The sequence below is a fragment of the Silurus meridionalis genome, chromosome 4, assembly GCF_014805685.1.
Source record: "Silurus meridionalis isolate SWU-2019-XX chromosome 4, ASM1480568v1, whole genome shotgun sequence".
NCBI lineage: Eukaryota > Metazoa > Chordata > Actinopteri > Siluriformes > Siluridae > Silurus > Silurus meridionalis.
This window is the reverse complement of record NC_060887.1, coordinates 16126973-16145462: the sequence shown is the minus strand read 5'-3', so window position 1 is coordinate 16145462 and position 18490 is coordinate 16126973. Positions and strand designations below refer to the sequence as shown.

General features: G+C 40.1%; 2 protein-coding genes across 7 annotated transcripts; both read right to left on the bottom strand.

Annotated features, from left to right (window-relative positions):
* Window positions 1–481: 481 nt before the first annotated feature.
* Window positions 482–5814, bottom strand: fdps (farnesyl diphosphate synthase (farnesyl pyrophosphate synthetase, dimethylallyltranstransferase, geranyltranstransferase)). The gene is made up of 10 exons (XM_046846194.1): window positions 5639–5814; window positions 5162–5302; window positions 4353–4493; window positions 4055–4135; window positions 3379–3501; window positions 3144–3232; window positions 2910–2982; window positions 1797–1874; window positions 1547–1681; window positions 482–1287 (listed from the first exon to the last, which is right to left on the bottom strand). The coding sequence occupies exons 1-10, from the start codon at window positions 5639–5641 to the stop codon at window positions 1087–1089; spliced, it is 1065 nt and encodes a 354-aa protein (XP_046702150.1). The 5' UTR covers window positions 5642–5814; the 3' UTR covers window positions 482–1086.
* A 3827-nt stretch (window positions 5815–9641) lies between these two features.
* Window positions 9642–18333, bottom strand: khdc4 (KH domain containing 4, pre-mRNA splicing factor). Of its 6 annotated transcripts, none has more exons than XM_046847158.1 (13): window positions 18177–18333; window positions 16183–16327; window positions 15795–15920; window positions 15598–15677; window positions 14137–14189; window positions 13754–13866; window positions 12992–13249; window positions 12819–12876; window positions 12336–12526; window positions 12055–12246; window positions 11200–11315; window positions 10812–10897; window positions 9642–10287 (listed from the first exon to the last, which is right to left on the bottom strand). In XM_046847158.1, the coding sequence occupies exons 1-13, from the start codon at window positions 18203–18205 to the stop codon at window positions 10067–10069; spliced, it is 1668 nt and encodes a 555-aa protein (XP_046703114.1). In that variant the 5' UTR covers window positions 18206–18333; the 3' UTR covers window positions 9642–10066. The 6 variants fall into 6 exon arrangements, with proteins under 6 accessions (XP_046703114.1, XP_046703115.1, XP_046703112.1 ...); XM_046847159.1 differs by having other exon boundaries at window positions 10812–10894; XM_046847156.1 differs by lacking the exon at window positions 9642–10287 and having other exon boundaries at window positions 10334–10897.
* Window positions 18334–18490: the final 157 nt, after the last annotated feature.

The window sequence follows — 18490 nt, the reverse complement described above, 5'->3', positions numbered from 1 at the left end:
GGGTTCGAAGAATTAATGAGCTCAGGCATAGACTAAAGCGCAAATATAAAAATATAATAACATATTACAGAGGATACTGACAAAGAAAACAAGTTGTTTGTTGGTGTTGGAAAACGATACTGTAATCATTTGTCATTCCGCTTATATCATTATACTTTAATTTTCACACACTACTTATAGAATAAAAACAGGTCATACATTGCACCATAATTGATTACAGCTTACTAGATGCAATGCCAGTTCATAACAATTAGAAATATATAAAAAGAGGTGGTTTCAGTCCATAAAGAATATATAATTGATATTAAAACTGATTAAAACAGATTATAAATATGATTGTCTTTCAGCACTAGCCTGACAAACACCTTAATACTTTAGAGTGCTTATAATGTCATTATACACATATTACACTACAGCAAACTTATTCAACCACAGACTGACATTTATTTAAAATACTGTTAAAGAAAACAAACACAGCAACTTTTTATATATAATCCTGTTTTATTGATATCCATCTTAAAAGTGGCTGGGATTGGCAACATATTTCACTTGTATATTATAAATTAAACTATTCTTATTCTTTTTTTTTTTTTACAGTAAGTCATTTCAAAATCTTTAAACAGTTCTAAGCAGAAAGCTCTATTTCACTTCTGGTGGGTCTGGTGAACATTTTGGGGATTTCTAAGTTGAGTTCAGAAAATGGGCGATATTTGATTCTTTAAACAATGCACTCAGAGCCAAATAAAGAAGCCACTGTGGAGAAAAGAGTGACAGGTCAGATCGGTACCAATCACTGCCCGGTGAACTGAACTACACTCAACTCCGTTTGCACACGACGGCTGTAACCCCTTCTGAACAACTATAATTATATAAAAATAAAATTCATTTATTTTTGGTTTGTATAATGTACAAGTGTTGTTACACTGTAACATTTTAGCTATCAGAGCTGATAACAACTGGCAGGTTTAATGTCATTCCAGCGTATTTCTAACTAGAAATATATCATTGCTTTCCTTTTTTAGTGCTGTGTTGCACTAAACATATTTTACATACTTTTTTATACTTTTGCAAAAAAAAAAAAAAGTCTCATTTGTTCCGCTTATAGATTTTCTTCGCAAAGTTCAGAAAAACAGCGTGGGGAAGGTTTTGAGCGTGACCCTGGATGAGCTTTTGGAGTCGCAGGTAGCTCTCTTCCTCGTACTGGTGGTATCTGAGGGGCATGTCCAGCGTGTCGTACAGTGCCTTCACCCGCTCTACACTCTCAGCATCACTCCGGCCATAGCATGCCTGAGAGGCACAGAAATACACAGGAAGGCATTGTTGGATTGAACACATATTTAAGACAAAGTGGGCTATAAAAGAACAGACAGTTTACGAGTGTATCAAGCTATTTGGTACAGAGTACTGTAGCAGTTTCTTTCCTGCATTATACACATCCAGAACGAGGGATACCAGAAGTGATAGAGTGACCCTCTGACTCAGTGCTTTGTCAGCACACATTTCTTGTTTGTCAGTGACGTATGTAAGTATGTAGTCACTTTCTCACCTCTAGCTCCACCCTCTGCTCAGGAGTCATCACTCTCAGTGCTGTCACCACAAGCCAGCTGCACTTATTGTCCTGAATGTCAGTGCCAATCTTGCCTGTTACTGCAGGGTCACCATAACAATCCAAATAATCATCCTAACAAGAGAAATCAAGGCAGGATATGCAAACCATGCTATATTATGGACACAAGGAAATAAATTGCAAATATATTCAGCACAAGTGTAGCTAGGAGGCTAATATATGTTGGTACCTGAATCTGAAAGAACTCGCCCATCTCAAGCAAGATGAGTTTAGCATTGTTGTGTTCCACTTCACTGTCAATTCCTGCCTGTAGTGAATGCAATAATAAATTAAACATTAGACCCAGCCAGTTCTCTTCATTACATTGCATACAAAAAAAAAGGGGTGTAACGATGAAATAATAATTCAAAATATATATTTAAATATTATATTCAAAACGTGTCCTTTATATTTGTTCGTGCATAAAAACATGCACTTTCACCTCCCAAATAAACCATTGACAGTCAAATCTGTGTAACGGAATGCATTTGCTTGTGAATTAATATTAATTATGTGGTTATATCATTCATATCAAGGGTTGACTGGTATTAGCTGAAAGGCTACGATAACTCAGATAGCCATTCCACACAATCGTGTTCTCGGAAAACACAACACATTGAAAATCGAGGCAGATGAGATTTAACAGCAAAAGAGCGTGTAGGAGACCTGAGGCTGCAATCTGCACACACTCATCAATCTAAACCGTCGTAGACTACAAAAACGCAGCCTGGTCTAATGAATCTCGATTTCTGCTGGGGCGCACAGATGGCAGAGTCAGAATATGGTGCCTACAGCATGAATCCTTGAGTCTTGCATGAACAGTTCAGGCTGGTGGAGGTGGTGTAATGTGTGGGAAATGTTTTCATGGAATGGTCTCTTTCAGCCTCTTAATACAATCATCAGTCATTTCATCAATGCCACACAATATTTGTATTGTTACTGTCCCTTATTGTCAACAGTTTATCATCTTCTCGTGGCTACTCCCAGCATGATAATGCACCACGTTCCTTAGTGGCCTTTCCAGTCACCAGATATTTAAAAATCTGCAGGAGTTGCAAAATGCAATCATATAAACATGGACCAGAATCTCGAAGAAATGATTTCAACATCTTGTGAAAACAATGCGATGAAAAGCGAAGGCTGTTTTGAGTCAAAAGTTATCTGTTAAATGCAATCCACAGAATAGAAACTACCAGTGTTGAGTCGATATGTAAACATTCTGAGAACATATAATACATAATATTTTTTTAAATCGTAATTAGAAATCTACTTTATGGGTTAATTAAGTTTACCATACACTCACCATGTACATGGCTGCTGCCACTGGGAGATAAAACGAGTAGAATGCAGTCTTGTATTTCACTATAGCTTTATACCTGAAACAAAAACAAATCAATTAAAGTCAAAAGACAGAAGATACTGACGATGATGCACACGGACACATCTCACGTTAATTGTTAATATGTAGCATGGTATTCTGCGTTATTTACAACTTCTCAGTTATAGTTTTTCTAAACAATAAGTCATACAGTCTCACCTGTCCATGGTAAAACGGTTTAAGTCGATCTTGTTTGGGGGTGCAGTCATCAGGTCGAGGGCTTGGCCCAGCTCTGTCTGGAACGATGTCTGCAGCAAATGACACGCCCCAGTTAAGGACATAACTAAGTAAACCTTCAGTTTGATTTTTACTAAGCATTTGGATGCGATTTCACAAATAAACTATATGAAGACACAAGATTGTTTCTAATGTGTGACTAATGAAGGATTTCCACCTCAGTAAAAAGCTCCAGTAAATGGACGTAGTAGGGCTGCCCTCTGCAATGCTTTCGCAGAAGGCGGTAGATGGACCCCTCCAGGAGGAAAGCATCATTAATAGCGTCCAGGCCAATACCTTCCTGATATAAGAAAACATCGACATAAATCAGTAATCTAATACTGCACTCTGCATTAAGAGCACTTAGTAACACAATCCCAGTAACTCTATAAAGGTAATCTCCTAAATATTACATTTTCCTTTTTCAGCAACTCCACTTCTGGTACATAGAATCAAAATAAATAATAAAAATGTGTTTTAGGAAGGTTTTTGATAGAAACAGTTCAGTATAAGCTGTTTTAAAATAGCTGTGGTTAATTTTGCTCTTAGCCATGTGTTCAGTGCTCATCTCTAAGCCAAAATTAGATGGGCCTTCATCTACAAATTCACTTGCAAATAGATCATTAAACAGACACACATTTAATATCATTACAAAGCTGTGAGTTTGCCACTCACAGCTACAGGGGCTGTCAGTAGGTGTTACAAAGGTTTTTTCCCCCATCATTTAAAAAACGTTCCTGACTACATAACATTACATGTAATGCAAGCTGCAGGTCATCATGTTCAGTTTATATTTATACACAAGTCTGATTTTATTAATGTTCTTACAAGACACATGGCTCACTCAGGCTTACCTTTTTATACCAGCATGGCTGACCTCTTCGTGTTGAAGATGCATCCATAATATCATCTGCTACCAGGAAGAAAGCTTGGAGCTGAAGAGGGAAGAGAAATAAAAGAACAGATTTTAGAAATGGACACACATCGATGGTTATTATGACCTCATGATCTGGGAAATGTTGTTTGCATTTACATTTATGGCATATGATGAATGCTCTTAGAGCAAATTACAGCAGTGTCTGATTGTCTACTGGTAAATATTTCTATTCCAGCATGGAAAGGACAAAGAAAATATCCAAATTCACCAGTTACCAGTTCAATGCACCATCCAACCAACAGGGCATTTTCCACATCTTCAGGTGACAACTTGGAGGGTGGAATCAACTCACGAAGTGAGCCAATCACAGACAAGCCACGGTTCCTCTTGCCTCCTGTGGCATTGTACCGCAGTACCTGAAGACCATAGAGCTCAATAAACAACAAAGTACTAGAATATTCAAAGGCAGGCATTAAAAAAAATACAACAATGGTAAGATTTACAAAAAAAAAGAAAAAGTCACAGTACTGTATATGAAATAGCCTAATGCCCTATTCTAATATTGTTGTTTCTCTTAATATTTCTTCCTGTTGGACATTTTTTAAGTCATCAGATGAGATTAAATTTATTTTTTATATAGTTCTTGCCTTTTCTTATGGTCTAAAGACAATATATCGCAAACCTTAACTTTTATTTTTAATATCAGAAATGTAAAAAATGGTGACCTTATCCTGAAGGTAATAATGTAAGCTGGGAGACGTCATTCTCCATAATTGTTTGTTGTTGTGCATGAGCAATTAATGAACCATAATAAATTCTGAATTGATGAGAAAATGAATTAATGAACTTTCACTGGCATGTTATGGTAACTAATTAATCTCATTCATGAAGCCATAACCATTGGATTCGACTTGACCTGAACTTAGCGATGGTTTTGACAATATTTTGGTGCAAAACCATGGAAGAAATATATGCGATGACTGTTCATAATGTCAGGAAATGCAAAGAGGAAGAACCATAATTGTATCGGTAATAACCTCCCTCTCTCCATCTCCACCTCAATGCATGAAGAGGTAGAACTCACCTCTCTAAGTCTGTTCACTGCATCAGCAAGTACCAGGTCTGTGAAATCCTGCTCTGTCAACTCACACAGCAGCTTCTCAAAATATAGGTCAAAAAGCTGTGGGTCTGACAGGTGACCAGCTTTACTGCAGCTTCTGTCTCCCTGAAAACAAAGAATGCAGAATCCAGTGATGTGATGAACACATTTATCCTCCAGCCTGTTGATTTTACATCATAATGAGATGCTCGTGGGCCTAAATTATAACTTTATCTTATTATATTTAGCAAAAAAATATATACTTATTTAAATATGCAGGCTGCTTTTATTAAAAGCAATTAAACAATAACCTTACATTACTTCACAAGCTGAAAGACTAAATATTCTCTATAAACACATACTCTTATTTCCTACAGCGAGCTGAGACAAAAACATGATTGTAGAGAAACAAACTGAAGAAAAATCTCCTTTCTGAAACATTCAAATAAAATTATATCTCACCATGTTGTCCTCGTCCTTGCCTTGGGTTAATGACAACCCCAAACCATTACTCTGCCAACCCTGGGTGCAGTTTTATTTTACCTGCTGGGTGCCGTAAGACTCGACGTACCAAAATTGGGAGGGGTTTTGGGTATTGTAGTTTTTTTCGCTTCAATACAGGTTTAATTCGACCGTTTGTACACTTCATATCCCGGAAGACTTTTCGGACGCTCTGTCGAGGAGCGTGTTCGGAAAGCTTCATATGACGTCAAAGGATCTCATTCGTTAGCGCAATCGAACGAGGATGGGCTTCGTCGTGAAAGACGAATGGGAACTCCGAGTGGGCGGGGCGAAGATCGGCGCATCCAACACGTGCCATCTGATGTTACAAATTGATTCATTTTAGTGACTCGAGTGAATTAGTTCCAATGATTCGATTCTTAATCTCAACCGATTCCATTCGAATGATTTTTTTCTTTTCAGGAATGTAAATGACTTAGCATAACTATTACTCAGCCCTGATAAATAAAAAAAAAAAACAATGGCTTATGATGTTTACATCTAGTCTTAATACAGATAATATTATTAATAGTGATCATAATATTCCAGGACAAGCCCTTACCAGACCCCTTAGTAGAGTCCAGATGTATACTATTAATTATTAATGAAAATTATTTTTCCCCAGAATCAGATTTATGGCCAAGTGTGTTGACAATCAGGAATTTAGTTCCAGCTGACTCTCAAAAGTAGAGACATAAATAACACTATATATTTATCTTAGACTCTACGAGACAATACAGACTATAGGAGTAGTAAATAGAACACAATATACAGAGTATATGGCAGATCAGTAATGCATATAAAGTGTGAGAGTGCATTGGTAGTGCAAATAGCAGAATTGTGCATCATCTTAGATAAAGAAGTTACTTTAGAACTTGTTTCAATATACAACAGCAATAGTGTGTGTAACATTTGGGGATGTAACAGCTTTACACAATCAAAACATACAAGCATACAAGTTGACATACAAGTTAACAGTCACTCATCACATCAGTAGTTTTTACTATTGGAATTTTATTAGAGAAAATGTAACTAAAGGTCAGAACATCTCATGAATGACTCTACCCCTCCACTATCTAGGAAACAAAATATGCAAGGTTGTTGCAAGGTTGTCAAAGCACTTTATACGTCGCTCTGGATAAGGGCGTCTGCTAAATGCCACAAATGTAAATGTAAATGTAAATGTAGTAGAGGTCAATGTCCACAAGGGGGACCACATTACAACTTGTTGCGCCAAGTAACATTTTTTTTTGTTGAGCTACTATTCAGGAGAGAAGTAACTTCTTGTAAAATAATTTTTCAGTAAAATTGAGTCTCTACTTGACCTAGAACGAAAAATAATAATAAAAAATACAAACTATATTAAAGGTTCAGAGGTGTGGAGCATATTTAGTCAAAGCAGTCAGCTCTGTACTACATCAGAATTTCAGTCAAAATAAAGTCATTAAAACATGGAATTGTTAACTATTTACATGTGTAAAGTGTTGTCTTCTAACCAAAACAAAACTAGTTTCATACCAAAGTAAATCAGAGACTGTAGCATGATGACAAACTACAGATGTAATGGATTTACAACAGAAAAAGTAAATATGTGGAGCCATATGGGTATTTGTTTGCATTGTCACGGCAGAAAAGCAAAACGCAAATCTTGAGTCTGTTAATGTGACTAGCCACTAATGCTCATACTGAACACACACACACACACACACACACACACACACACACACACACACACACACACACACACACACACACACACACACAAACACACACACACCCCTCCCCCAGAAAACAACTATGAATATTTATTGGAAGGTGGTGGATCTAAAGGTTGTGAGTTAAAATCCCAGCTACAACAGGCTGCTACTCCTGGGCCCCTAAGCAAAGCCCTTAACCCCCGTAGCTGCTCAGTTGTATGAATAAATCGCTCTGGATAAGAGCATCTGGAAAATGCTGAGAATGTAAAAGAGAAAACAGAAGTAGGAAGACTGAGCAGCTCCTGTCAAATCGAAGTACAAGTTTTTTTTATTGCGCATTATCTTTGCTACACCATCACAGGGACTTTGTGATCAAATGCATTACTCAACACTGTCAGTGTCAATATCATGTTATTGATCAATATTCGCTTTTAGCTTCCTGATGTTGAGATTTTCGTTGGGAGTGACGAGGATGGACAGGATTAGAAACGAGTTTATTAGAGGAACAGTGCATGTTGGACGTTTTGAAGACAATGTAAGGGAGGTGAGATTGAGATGGTTTGGACATGTGCAGAGGAAGGACATGGGGTATATCGGTGGGAGAATGCTGAGGATGGAGGAAAAGAGAAAGGCCAAGGAGGCAGATGTAGAGGACAGGGGGGAATGGAGACGGATGATCCTCTGTGGCGACCCCTAATGGGAGAAGCCGAAAGAAGAAGAAGAAAGAAAAAGATTATTAGCTTTAAGCTTCCTCTGTTACTGCTCCGGTCATTCTGTCCCTTTCTTCTTTTCGGATTTGCCTGAAGCTGTACCTCTGGATGGAGTTCTCTCTGTGCAGCTGAGGATGGATCTACCCAGAAATCCTAAAGATCCACAGTTACTGAGCAACTCAACAACTATAAGGATGGATTTGGACTGCAATTAATATGAACAGTTCTGCATTTAAGGACCCATCAATAAACAGTACACATGAAAAATAATGGAACTATAATGAATGGACATTCAGTGCCACCCAGACAAGGACGGGTTCCCTTGTGAGTCTGGTTTCTCCCGCATACCATCTTAGGCGGGCTTTCTGTGCCGCAGTCACCCTTGGTTGCTTTTTAGGGATATACTTAGGCACTAACATAAATCAATAAGTTACTGTTCGTAACCCCGGTTCTCTGAAACATCGAGTGGAGAGATCCACTTAGTTTGCCCCGCTTGCTGCACGAGAAGTGAACATGCTCACTGAGGAAAGGTAGCGCGTGCAGGTGCCTTATGCACTCGGGCGTTCCCTTACCTGCCATTGGTCACGTGCTCCTGTCTGTCAAGCCAGACGTGGTGTAATTGGATGCTTCTGCAGAGGTCAGGTACGGATGCCCTTCCCATAGGTGGATCTTGAACGCGAGATGATGAAAGAGAACTGTAATTTTATAATGTTTATCCCTGTAACGTTCAACAATCTCCTTGAATAATGCTTTATTAATGAAGCAACAAAGCTTCACCCTTCAGTATAACCTTGTCACAACTCTCACCTGTACACACCTGGAAACCAATTATCTGCATGTTCTTGGTTTTTGCACCACTGATTGTACTTTAATGTTTTCCTGTTTACCAGTGCATAGATTCACCAAATGTCCACTTGGGGTCACTAATAGCCCAAAAATGCGTGCGTGTTAGAGATGTAACAATTCACTGATTCACATCGGTGCACCAGCAAAAAAGTTAATGTGATGCATCAATTTTAAAAAAGTGTGTGTATCTTATACCAGTTGGCATTTGTATCACAAAGCATAATTTGTAATATATTTGCATCAGAAAAAAAAAAAAAATTATATATAATTATTATTATTATAGATGTGCTGCACTTATATTATTTATGAAGTGGTCAATAATTTGTGATCAATATTTAATATGTAGATTGATTTCTCCTCACTATACTGTTTTTCAACCGTATTCTCGGTTGAGAAGAGGTAGAGATGCATCTTCCTAGAGACAGAATAGGAAAATAATGTCTGGTTTTATAAAAAATAATATTTCCATTGCATCGTATCGCATTGTGTTGCATCAAATCGAAATCAGATTGCACCACACTGTAATAGGGGTGCATAACCATATTGCATTGCATCGGTAGCTGCTTCATAGGTATCTTTAAATGTATCGTATCATTGGATATGCTTTGGGATGCAAATCGCACCAGTTATGGAGATGCACATGCCTAGTGTGCATCTGTGTGTGTTGTACATCAAAGTGTGTTAACCATAAGCAAACCAACCAAACAGATGTAAGATAAAGCAGTTTATTCTGAGAAATAAACACTCACACTGTTCTCCAGTTCATTACATTACACCTGTACATCACGTCCTGTCTGTTACATGACTTATTTATACATTAATGAATGTTTTTCACGATTACTGTAAGCAGAAAGAAACAGAAATGGGTGTGTAGTGTATTGATGCAGCCATGTAACAGGTATCTCTGGTTCATAACGAAGCCACATTTGTTACATTTTATCAACCAATTGCAAAAGAGTTGGCGAGCTCGTACTAGCACACTGCTGTCTTAATATATCTACAGAAAAGAAAAACTAATAATGTCACATGACTAAGTTTACAATTGGTGGATAAAATATAACTTAATCTGTGCCCAGGAAATTCTTGTCACAAGGCAGTGTGTGTGTTTGTGTGTGTGTGTGTGTTACACCTCCCTCTCATGGTGCCATCCAGAAAGGCATTGACTGTGTGGTCTGTGTTTTGGGCTGTTTTGGCTGAGAGGAGGCAGGACATCTAAATGTCCCAGCAGTCCATGTTGAATGGGAGGAGCCAACTACATTGGCCTCACCCAATTTCTGAGATGCAAGCTCTTCCTCTTCATCAGAAGAATCTCCAGAGTAAGACACCAACCCCGTCTTGATGCGCTTTACCTGAGGAGCTGAAAGACAGACAGACAAAGAGAGAAAGACAGAGAGAGAGAGAGAGAGAGAGAGAGAGAGAGAGAGAGAGAGAGAGAGAGAGAGAGCGAGAGCGCAAGAGAGAGAACCAGCCGGCATAGCAGCAAATAGTCAATGCAACACATACACACACACGGTGTTGACCATCAGCAGTTGTGAAGAATGAAGAACGGTTTTCATTGGTCGGTTGGTGGGGGATAATGTTGAAGGAATCCAATCAGGAAGTAGAAAGGAAGGTGGCCCCACCCCCACCACATCAGCCCATGGATTATGAAAAAGAAAAAAAACACAAAGAGAGAGAGAGAGAACACACAAACACAAGAGAGAGCACAGTTAGCCTCACGTCTACACACACGGACGCGTGAGCCATCCGTTTGAAAGAGGGAGGGACTGACGGATCCACCAGCCAATCCGAGAAGGAGAAGGAAAGGGGCTTCTGAGAGTCCACAACAAACAATGGCTGACATTGCTTGTATCAGAGATATATGATAAGTGTGTGTCTTACCCAGGGAGATGTGTGTTCTCTCGTCACTTTTCTGCTCTTTCATTCGACTGCTCAGTGGAGGGGGTAGAGGGGGCATCATCTGCCTACTGGAGATGGACATCTGTATTACATCACACTACCATCTGGCTCCTCTCCTACTTCTGTCTCCTTTCCTATTCCTGTCTCTCCCACATTTTTCATCACACTCATGTCTTTCTCTCTTTTTCATACCCTTTCCTGTCTCACACTGTTCCCCCCCCCCCCATATATGTCTCCTACTCCTGTCTCTCTCAAATAAATCTTTCTCAAGGTCATTCCCGTCTCAGGTCCTAATCGCTCTCCTGTCCACTCCTATCATCACTTCATAAAATAACAGGCACTGTGTGTATGTGTGTATGTATGTATGTACCTGTCTCTCTCCTGTCTCTCCCCACAGGAAGTAGAAATGCTGTGTTGTGGTCCTGCAGTCTCGGGGCTGCCCACTGAGAAGCCTGAACCTAAATTAGTCACATGAATGGGTCCATGCTATGAGCAGAAAAACACACAATACCATTAACACACATCCTTACACAACACACGCACAGGCAGGTACACACACAGGTGTACACACACATGTACACTGAGCAATGTACAGAAGCCACACTCGCCACACGTCAGCCCTCAGTGGCGTGTGCGAGTGTACAGTGGTGTGTGTGCGCATGCGTGTGTGTTTGTACTGTGGTGTGCGTGTGTGTGTGTGTGTACTCTTACTCACCAGCACTTAGAAGTAGTTTAACTTATAAATGTAGCGTAGATATAGTGTTATGGGTTTTAGCCAAGTATGAGACAGACAGAAGGTCAAGAACACAAGCGGTTTTAGAGAGTGATGAGCAAGGACAGAGATTGGGAGAGTGACAAACAGACTAACAGAGAGAGAGAGAGAGAGAGAGAGAGAGAGAGAGAGAGAGAGAGAGAGAGAGAAAGACATGGAGAGAGGCTCTTAAAAAGACAGAAAGTGACTAAGACAAACTGGGAGACAAACAGAGAGACAGAGACAAAGAAAGTAAGAAAATAAGGAACCGTGACACAAGAAGATAAACAGTGAGAGAATGAGACAACATTGGAGAGAGCCACAAGGACAGTGAGAAAAACAGAGAGATAATGACAGAGAAAAATAACAAGACTGGTTTATAGTTAAAATGAATATGTAAAGAAGACTGAGAGGAGATGTGTAAGAGAGACAGGCAGTGTGAGACAGAGGCACAGAGTGAGATGGTGTGTGTACCTGGTACCCCAGCAGGCCGGTATCGCTCTCCTCAGGCACTTCCTCAGTGAAGCGGCGTTTCTGGGCAGGGGGTGGAGCCACTGATTTTGTCTGAGACACAGGTTTGGAGGGAGGTGGAGCTGCAGGCTTGACGGGAGATGAAATCATATGTTGGGGTGGAGCCACAAGTGGATACACGGCTGGTGGGAGGGGCTAAACAGGAAAATAACGTATCTGGTCAAACAAAACAATACCAAGTACAACTAACGCATTCACATTACATGTGCACGTGTGTAACTTACCTGTGTGTGGTTGGCTGTGAGTGGGGGTGTGATGTGATATGGGGCAGTAGGGGGTACTGTAGGCTCTGGGGCTGCAGTGGTCAATACTGTCGGAGGGGGAATGGGGTAATGAGCAGGCACTGGGGCCACAGGGGGCACAGGAGGGGAGTAATACTGGGGCATACCATTTACCCCAGGAGGGGGGAGAAAACCTAAAACAGACACACACACACAAAATTAGAACAGTGTGGAGGTCTTGATAATGACTGTTATGATGAGGTTTATAATGATTTTAATGTTGTTGGACATGATTATGATGATGGGTATAATGATTATGAATAGAATAATAAGAGGTTATGATAAATGTTTGATTATAACGATACAGTTTATGATAGTTTGATATTGATGGTTATAATGCTAAAGATTATGTTGAAGGTTTAGATAATAATAATAAAGCTTATAATGAAAATGGTGATAAAAATGGTGATGAATGGTGATGGTGACCTTGTGTGGGCATTACAGCACTCATCTCATTTACGTAGCGGGAATACTCTGCATGTACCTGAGGAAAAAAAGCAGCAGCCAATTAGCAGAATTCTAGTCTTTGTGTTTTCTGTGTGTGTGTGTGTGTGTGTGTGTGTGTGTGTGTGTGTGTGTGTGTGTGTGTATACACTTACCGTCTGCAGCAAGTTCTCACAGAGCGTCTTAGCAGCAGCAATACCCTCTGGTTTGGGGTGACTAATATAGATGTGCATTGGCTCGAAAGCCTCTCGCCCAGATGCTGGCTCAATGCAGCCTGACCTTTGACCACGCAAGAATAGCTTGGCTCCTGTTTCGTTCTGGATGTGTTGAAAGTAAAAACAGTTTGGTCCCTCAACCCGCTCCTTCACCGAGAAACCAGGAAGAGCATGGTCCAGTCCCACAAACACCTTCACCTTAAAAACACACAAGAAGTACGAGAGGCAGTCAGACATGCACAGTTCACCTCCAATACACTGGGAATGATACCCAAATCAGGACATCCTGATTCGACACATTTACATTTTATTTGCATAGCCCTTTAAACAATGGGCATTGTCACAAAGCAAATTTACAGAAATACACGGATTCAGGATTGAAATTGATCAACATATCCCTAGTGAACAAGCAGAGGTGAATGGCAAAATTGCACCATCCACTCTAATCTCATGAAGGCTGTCCATGTGGAGCCATCCTCAGCAGGACCAGTGGGTTCGAAGTGATGAGAACTCCAATCTGATCTACATGATACATTTATGATACATGTTGTTCCCTGATATTTAAAAGTCACAGTCTGTACGTTAATATTTAAATGTCTCACTTCACATACTGATCTCTGTGTCCCTAAAATCATACCCTAGTTGATGAACATGGCCTTCAAGCAAGCAGCTACAGTACATTCTGTTTGTGTATATTATTACCCCAGGACAGTGAGGTTTGGGTCCTGCGGGAGGCAGCATAGAGGGAGGGGGTTGAGACACTGCCGCTTTAACCACTCCATTAGTGATGAGCTCCTTAATCCTGTTCACAGCCTCTACACACACACACACACACACACACACACATATTTCAATTACTTAATTTCTTGTAATGTACCAAACATATTCTGACAAATATTTAGTCAGTAGCTACCAAGCCACATCTGAATATTTTTGTTCTCACTCACTCACTCACTCACTCACTCACTCACTCACTCACTCACTCACTCACTCACTCACTCACGCACTCACTCACGCACTCACTCACGCACTCACTCACTCACGCACTCACTCACTCACTCACTGGAAGAATGACGTGAACTTACTGTCCACAAGCTCTCTGGTTTGGCCTTGGACATGGAGGTAGAGTGGACGGTCACTAAAACAAAGAAGTCACCATCACTGTTACACTAGTGAGCAATAATTAGCATTAATCAGAAAAATAGTACTAACCAGAAAACATTTACAAAGTACACAGTCATTCTAGCAGATATCACCCTGAAGATAAAGACTGATAAACACTGAGATAAAGTTCCATCATCAAGTTTGCTGACAACACTGTTGTGGTGGGCCTGATCTCCAACAACGATGAGATGGCCTACCTACAGGAGACTAAAAACCTTGAGAGATGGTGCCAGGAGAACAATCTTCTCCTGAACGTCAGCAATGTTGATAGTAGACCTCAGCACAAAGCATGAGCGCTCATACAACCCGCTAAACACCAACGGGAACCCAGTAGAGAGAGTGGACGGTTTCCGGGACCTAGGTGTTCACACCACACAGGACCGGTCTTAGTCATCTCACATCAACACCTTGGTGAAGAAGGCCCGGCAGCGTCTGTACCATCTGAGGTTTAAGGGACTTTAATCTTCTCTCTCAGGTGCTAAAGACTTTCTACACCTGCACCATTGAGAGCGTTCTGACGGGTAGCGTTACTTCCTGGTTCGGAACCAGCACCATGCAGGACAGGAGCCCTCAAGAAGGTGGTGCGGTCAGCTGAACGTACCATCCGCACCGAGCTCCCTGACCTGCAGGACATCTACAGCACACGGTGCCGGACCAGAGCCAGGAAGATTATGAAGGACCTCATCCATCCCAATAACAGACTATTTTCTTTGCTGCGTTCAGGGAATCGCTTTCGCTCCGTAAATGCAAACACAGAGAGAATGAGGAGAAGCTTCATGTAGGCCATTCAGAGTTTAAACAAGGAAACACCCAGGATCTAGTACTGGACCTCTCTCTCCATCTTCACTCATTTCTGCACAACCTTTTTTTTTTTTTTTTAAGCAAGAGACACTTCAACTCTGGACCTGCACAGCCAGTGCCACTTTATACCACACCATACTGCACATGGACACTTTAAGGACAATCACTAAATCACTTTAATTTGTACACATCCATGTATATACATATATTTTCACACACACACACACACACACACACACACACACACACATATATATATATATATAGATAGATAGATAGATAGATAGATAGATAGATAGATTTATATTTTATATAGTTTTTAACTTTTTATTTATCTACCTTTTTTTAGGTTTTATTTTTATCCTTAAATTCTATTCCTTTTTATGCTTAACACAGACGTAAAAAGCATTTCACTGCGTCGTACTCTGTATGTATGCGTATGTGACAAATAAAAATTTGATTTGAAGTACACAGTCTTTCTAGCAGATATCACCCTGGTGATAAAGACTGCGCTGAATACAGCAGCAGTAACGTGAAGCTGTAAACAATGATAAGATGGTCCTGTTACTAAGGTGTAGCACCTGGGAAGAGCTTTGGCCTTCTCCTCTGCGGTCATGTAGCGCCCTCTGGTGGACACAGCTGCCCCACTCACCCTGCTGATCTACACACACATTTTACAGAAATTACAACCACATAGCTATCACTAAACAAATAACACACTTAGTGTGTGTCTCCCACTCCAGTGTCATGTTGGTGTAAAGTAGGCGTGATCTCTGACCTCATCTTGCGTTTGTCCTCGGGTCAGCAGATTCCTGCAAGTGAGTGGCACATCGTTTATCTCCACCTCAGCCACCACCAGGTCATCCCTTGCCTTTGCTGAGTTCTTAGTTCCTCCACCTGCAGCCTGCAGACACAAAAAGGGATTGACAAATACAGGGAAAGACAAACATATGCGCTGTTAACATTTCGAATCATCACCGTTTGATTGTGTTTTAGTCCTCACTATGTCCCCATGTATGTGTTTGTGTCCTTATTGTGTATGTTAGTGTGTTTGTTTGTTCTGTCTTTATTCCCTCATGATGTTACCAAATGTATTCAGGTCCTCACTTTTCCCCAAGTTTGCTTTTGTGTTCTTATTGTGTCCCCAAGTGTGTGCATGTGCTCACCGTGTCCCCGGGTGTGTGTGTGTTAATCTGTGCTGGGTTCAGTTTGCCTTTAGCCACCAGCATGGCATTGATTTTGGCAGCGACGGCAGCGGCGGCATCCAGAGCGCCAGAAGACGGAGCGGCCTGGTCCCATTTACTACGCCGCCTGGACAAATATACACACTTCCAAATCATTCCATGCTACTTCTGGCTGAAAATGTAAATCTATTTTTTTTTCACTTCCCTGAAAATTACTGGTATATTTAGATGCGACAGAAGATAAAAAAATATTTAATAAATTAGATCCTAAAAATAAAAAAGTGCAACATTTCCAACATATATTATTAAAAGTGTTGCACAGTGATATTAGTATCTGAGGTTTGATCAACCATCAGAATGAAATATTAAAATCGATTTTGACATCCGCAGATGAGGATGTTTAAAGCTTTTTATGTTCCAAGGTACAAAGTAATTGATTGTTTTCCTGTTAAAATGTATCCAGGAAATTCAGTTACTGTATGTCTATTTCTCTAAACATATTGTTGAGCTGTATCTGAAACATGGGAGTCAGAAAAGACACACTTGTGTTTCTCTCCCTCTCAATTCAGTTTCAAAGTACTTTACTAGCATGACTGTTTACATACAACATTGACAATGCATCAGCAGATATAAAAAATAAATTGATAAAAAAAAAAGCAATAATATCAATTACAATAAAAAAAATACAAAACTGAGAAAATTAGAAAATGATATTGATGTGGAGTGTATGTAATTGTCAAGTGACCCGATCATTAATTGGATTGTGTGAGAGAATAACGAATGTAAAAATGAAAGCAGCTGCAGTAGGAGTGTGACTGCTTTCCCACACTAACACCACATTACTTCTGATAGGTTAGGAAACTGTGCATGCAGTTTAGAAAACATTATCTATGTGGGAATCACAGTGACGGAGAGTGCACCTCTGTCTAACCCTCAACCAGTTTTACAGTGACACCGCGTTCTCTTTCGTTTTGCTTCTCTCTCCCTCTCACCAGTTTTACAGTGATGGCACACACTTCCTTTTGTCCCCCCTCTCAATTTTACAATGACAGCACACACTCTTCATTTTGCGTTTTTCTCTCTTTTAAATTCGACAGTGATAGCACACACTCTGCCTTTTACTTCTCTTTCTCTCTCTTTCAAATGATACAGTGATAGCACACACAACTTTTGCTTCTCTCTTCACCTCAACTATTTCACAGTAACACTACACACTTCCATTGAAAGCCATATTTGCTTGTGTCTGCCCTTCCCTATGACTAGACTGTGATTCCTGAGCCTGCATTATGTACGAATCCTTCTCTGTAATATAAGTATTCTGCCACATGTATTTCCTGTCAGGGACAGATAACATTCTGGTTTAAACTGGTTCTTAATTTCACTTTACCAGTTTTCCAAACATGCGTTTACACTAGCTTTTGTGGTTCGGTTTATTCCCATTATGGATTTGTTTAGTTGAGCTGCTCTGAAATTGATTGTTAGTTGTTGGTGGGTTTGTGCAATGTAAAGCCAGCTGGGTCCTTCTACTTCCTCTCTCTCGCACACACAATATCATAATCTGATCGAAAGGCACAAACACGTGGGGTTTATAATGATGTTCTTCTAATGTGCATATAAATGATAATCTCACAGCAGAAGTAAGGCGTCCGCAATCAAGTACACGCAGTCCGGTATACAGTATAACCCCCCTGATCAGCTCCGTTAGCCAATATACGCATTACTTTAGTATCCGGGCTCCGTTCAATTAACGAGCAGATCACCGGATCACGCGATCATAATCACGTTTTAATTAACGTGGGAATAAACTCCATATTCCTGTATTAGATACCGGACGCTGCAGTTACTAAAGGCTAACATACTGTAAAACTGCAGGTGTTAGCCGCTCTGATAGCTAATCCGCTATTACAGATAGGATTTTATCCAGAATAAGATATCAAAGTACAAAGTAATACAATTATTGAATAATAAGCTCTCACCCGCTGTTCTGAGTTTCACCAAATGACATCAATCTGTAAATGTAACTTAATCGCCCTGCAATAAAATCACCACCACGATCACCATCAAAACAGACACTGTTCGATCACTTCCGGTTCTACTTCCACTTCCACTTCCGGTGCATGGAATATGATGATTGCATTCTATTCCCTACGACCAAACCAGGCTACTATTACTACTAGTTATAATGAGTTACATTCCTTGTACAGGCATAATATACTCATTTAATATTTAATATCAAAATCATATTAGAACTGTTGTACAGTCGTGAGAAAGTGTGTTTTTAATGAATCTT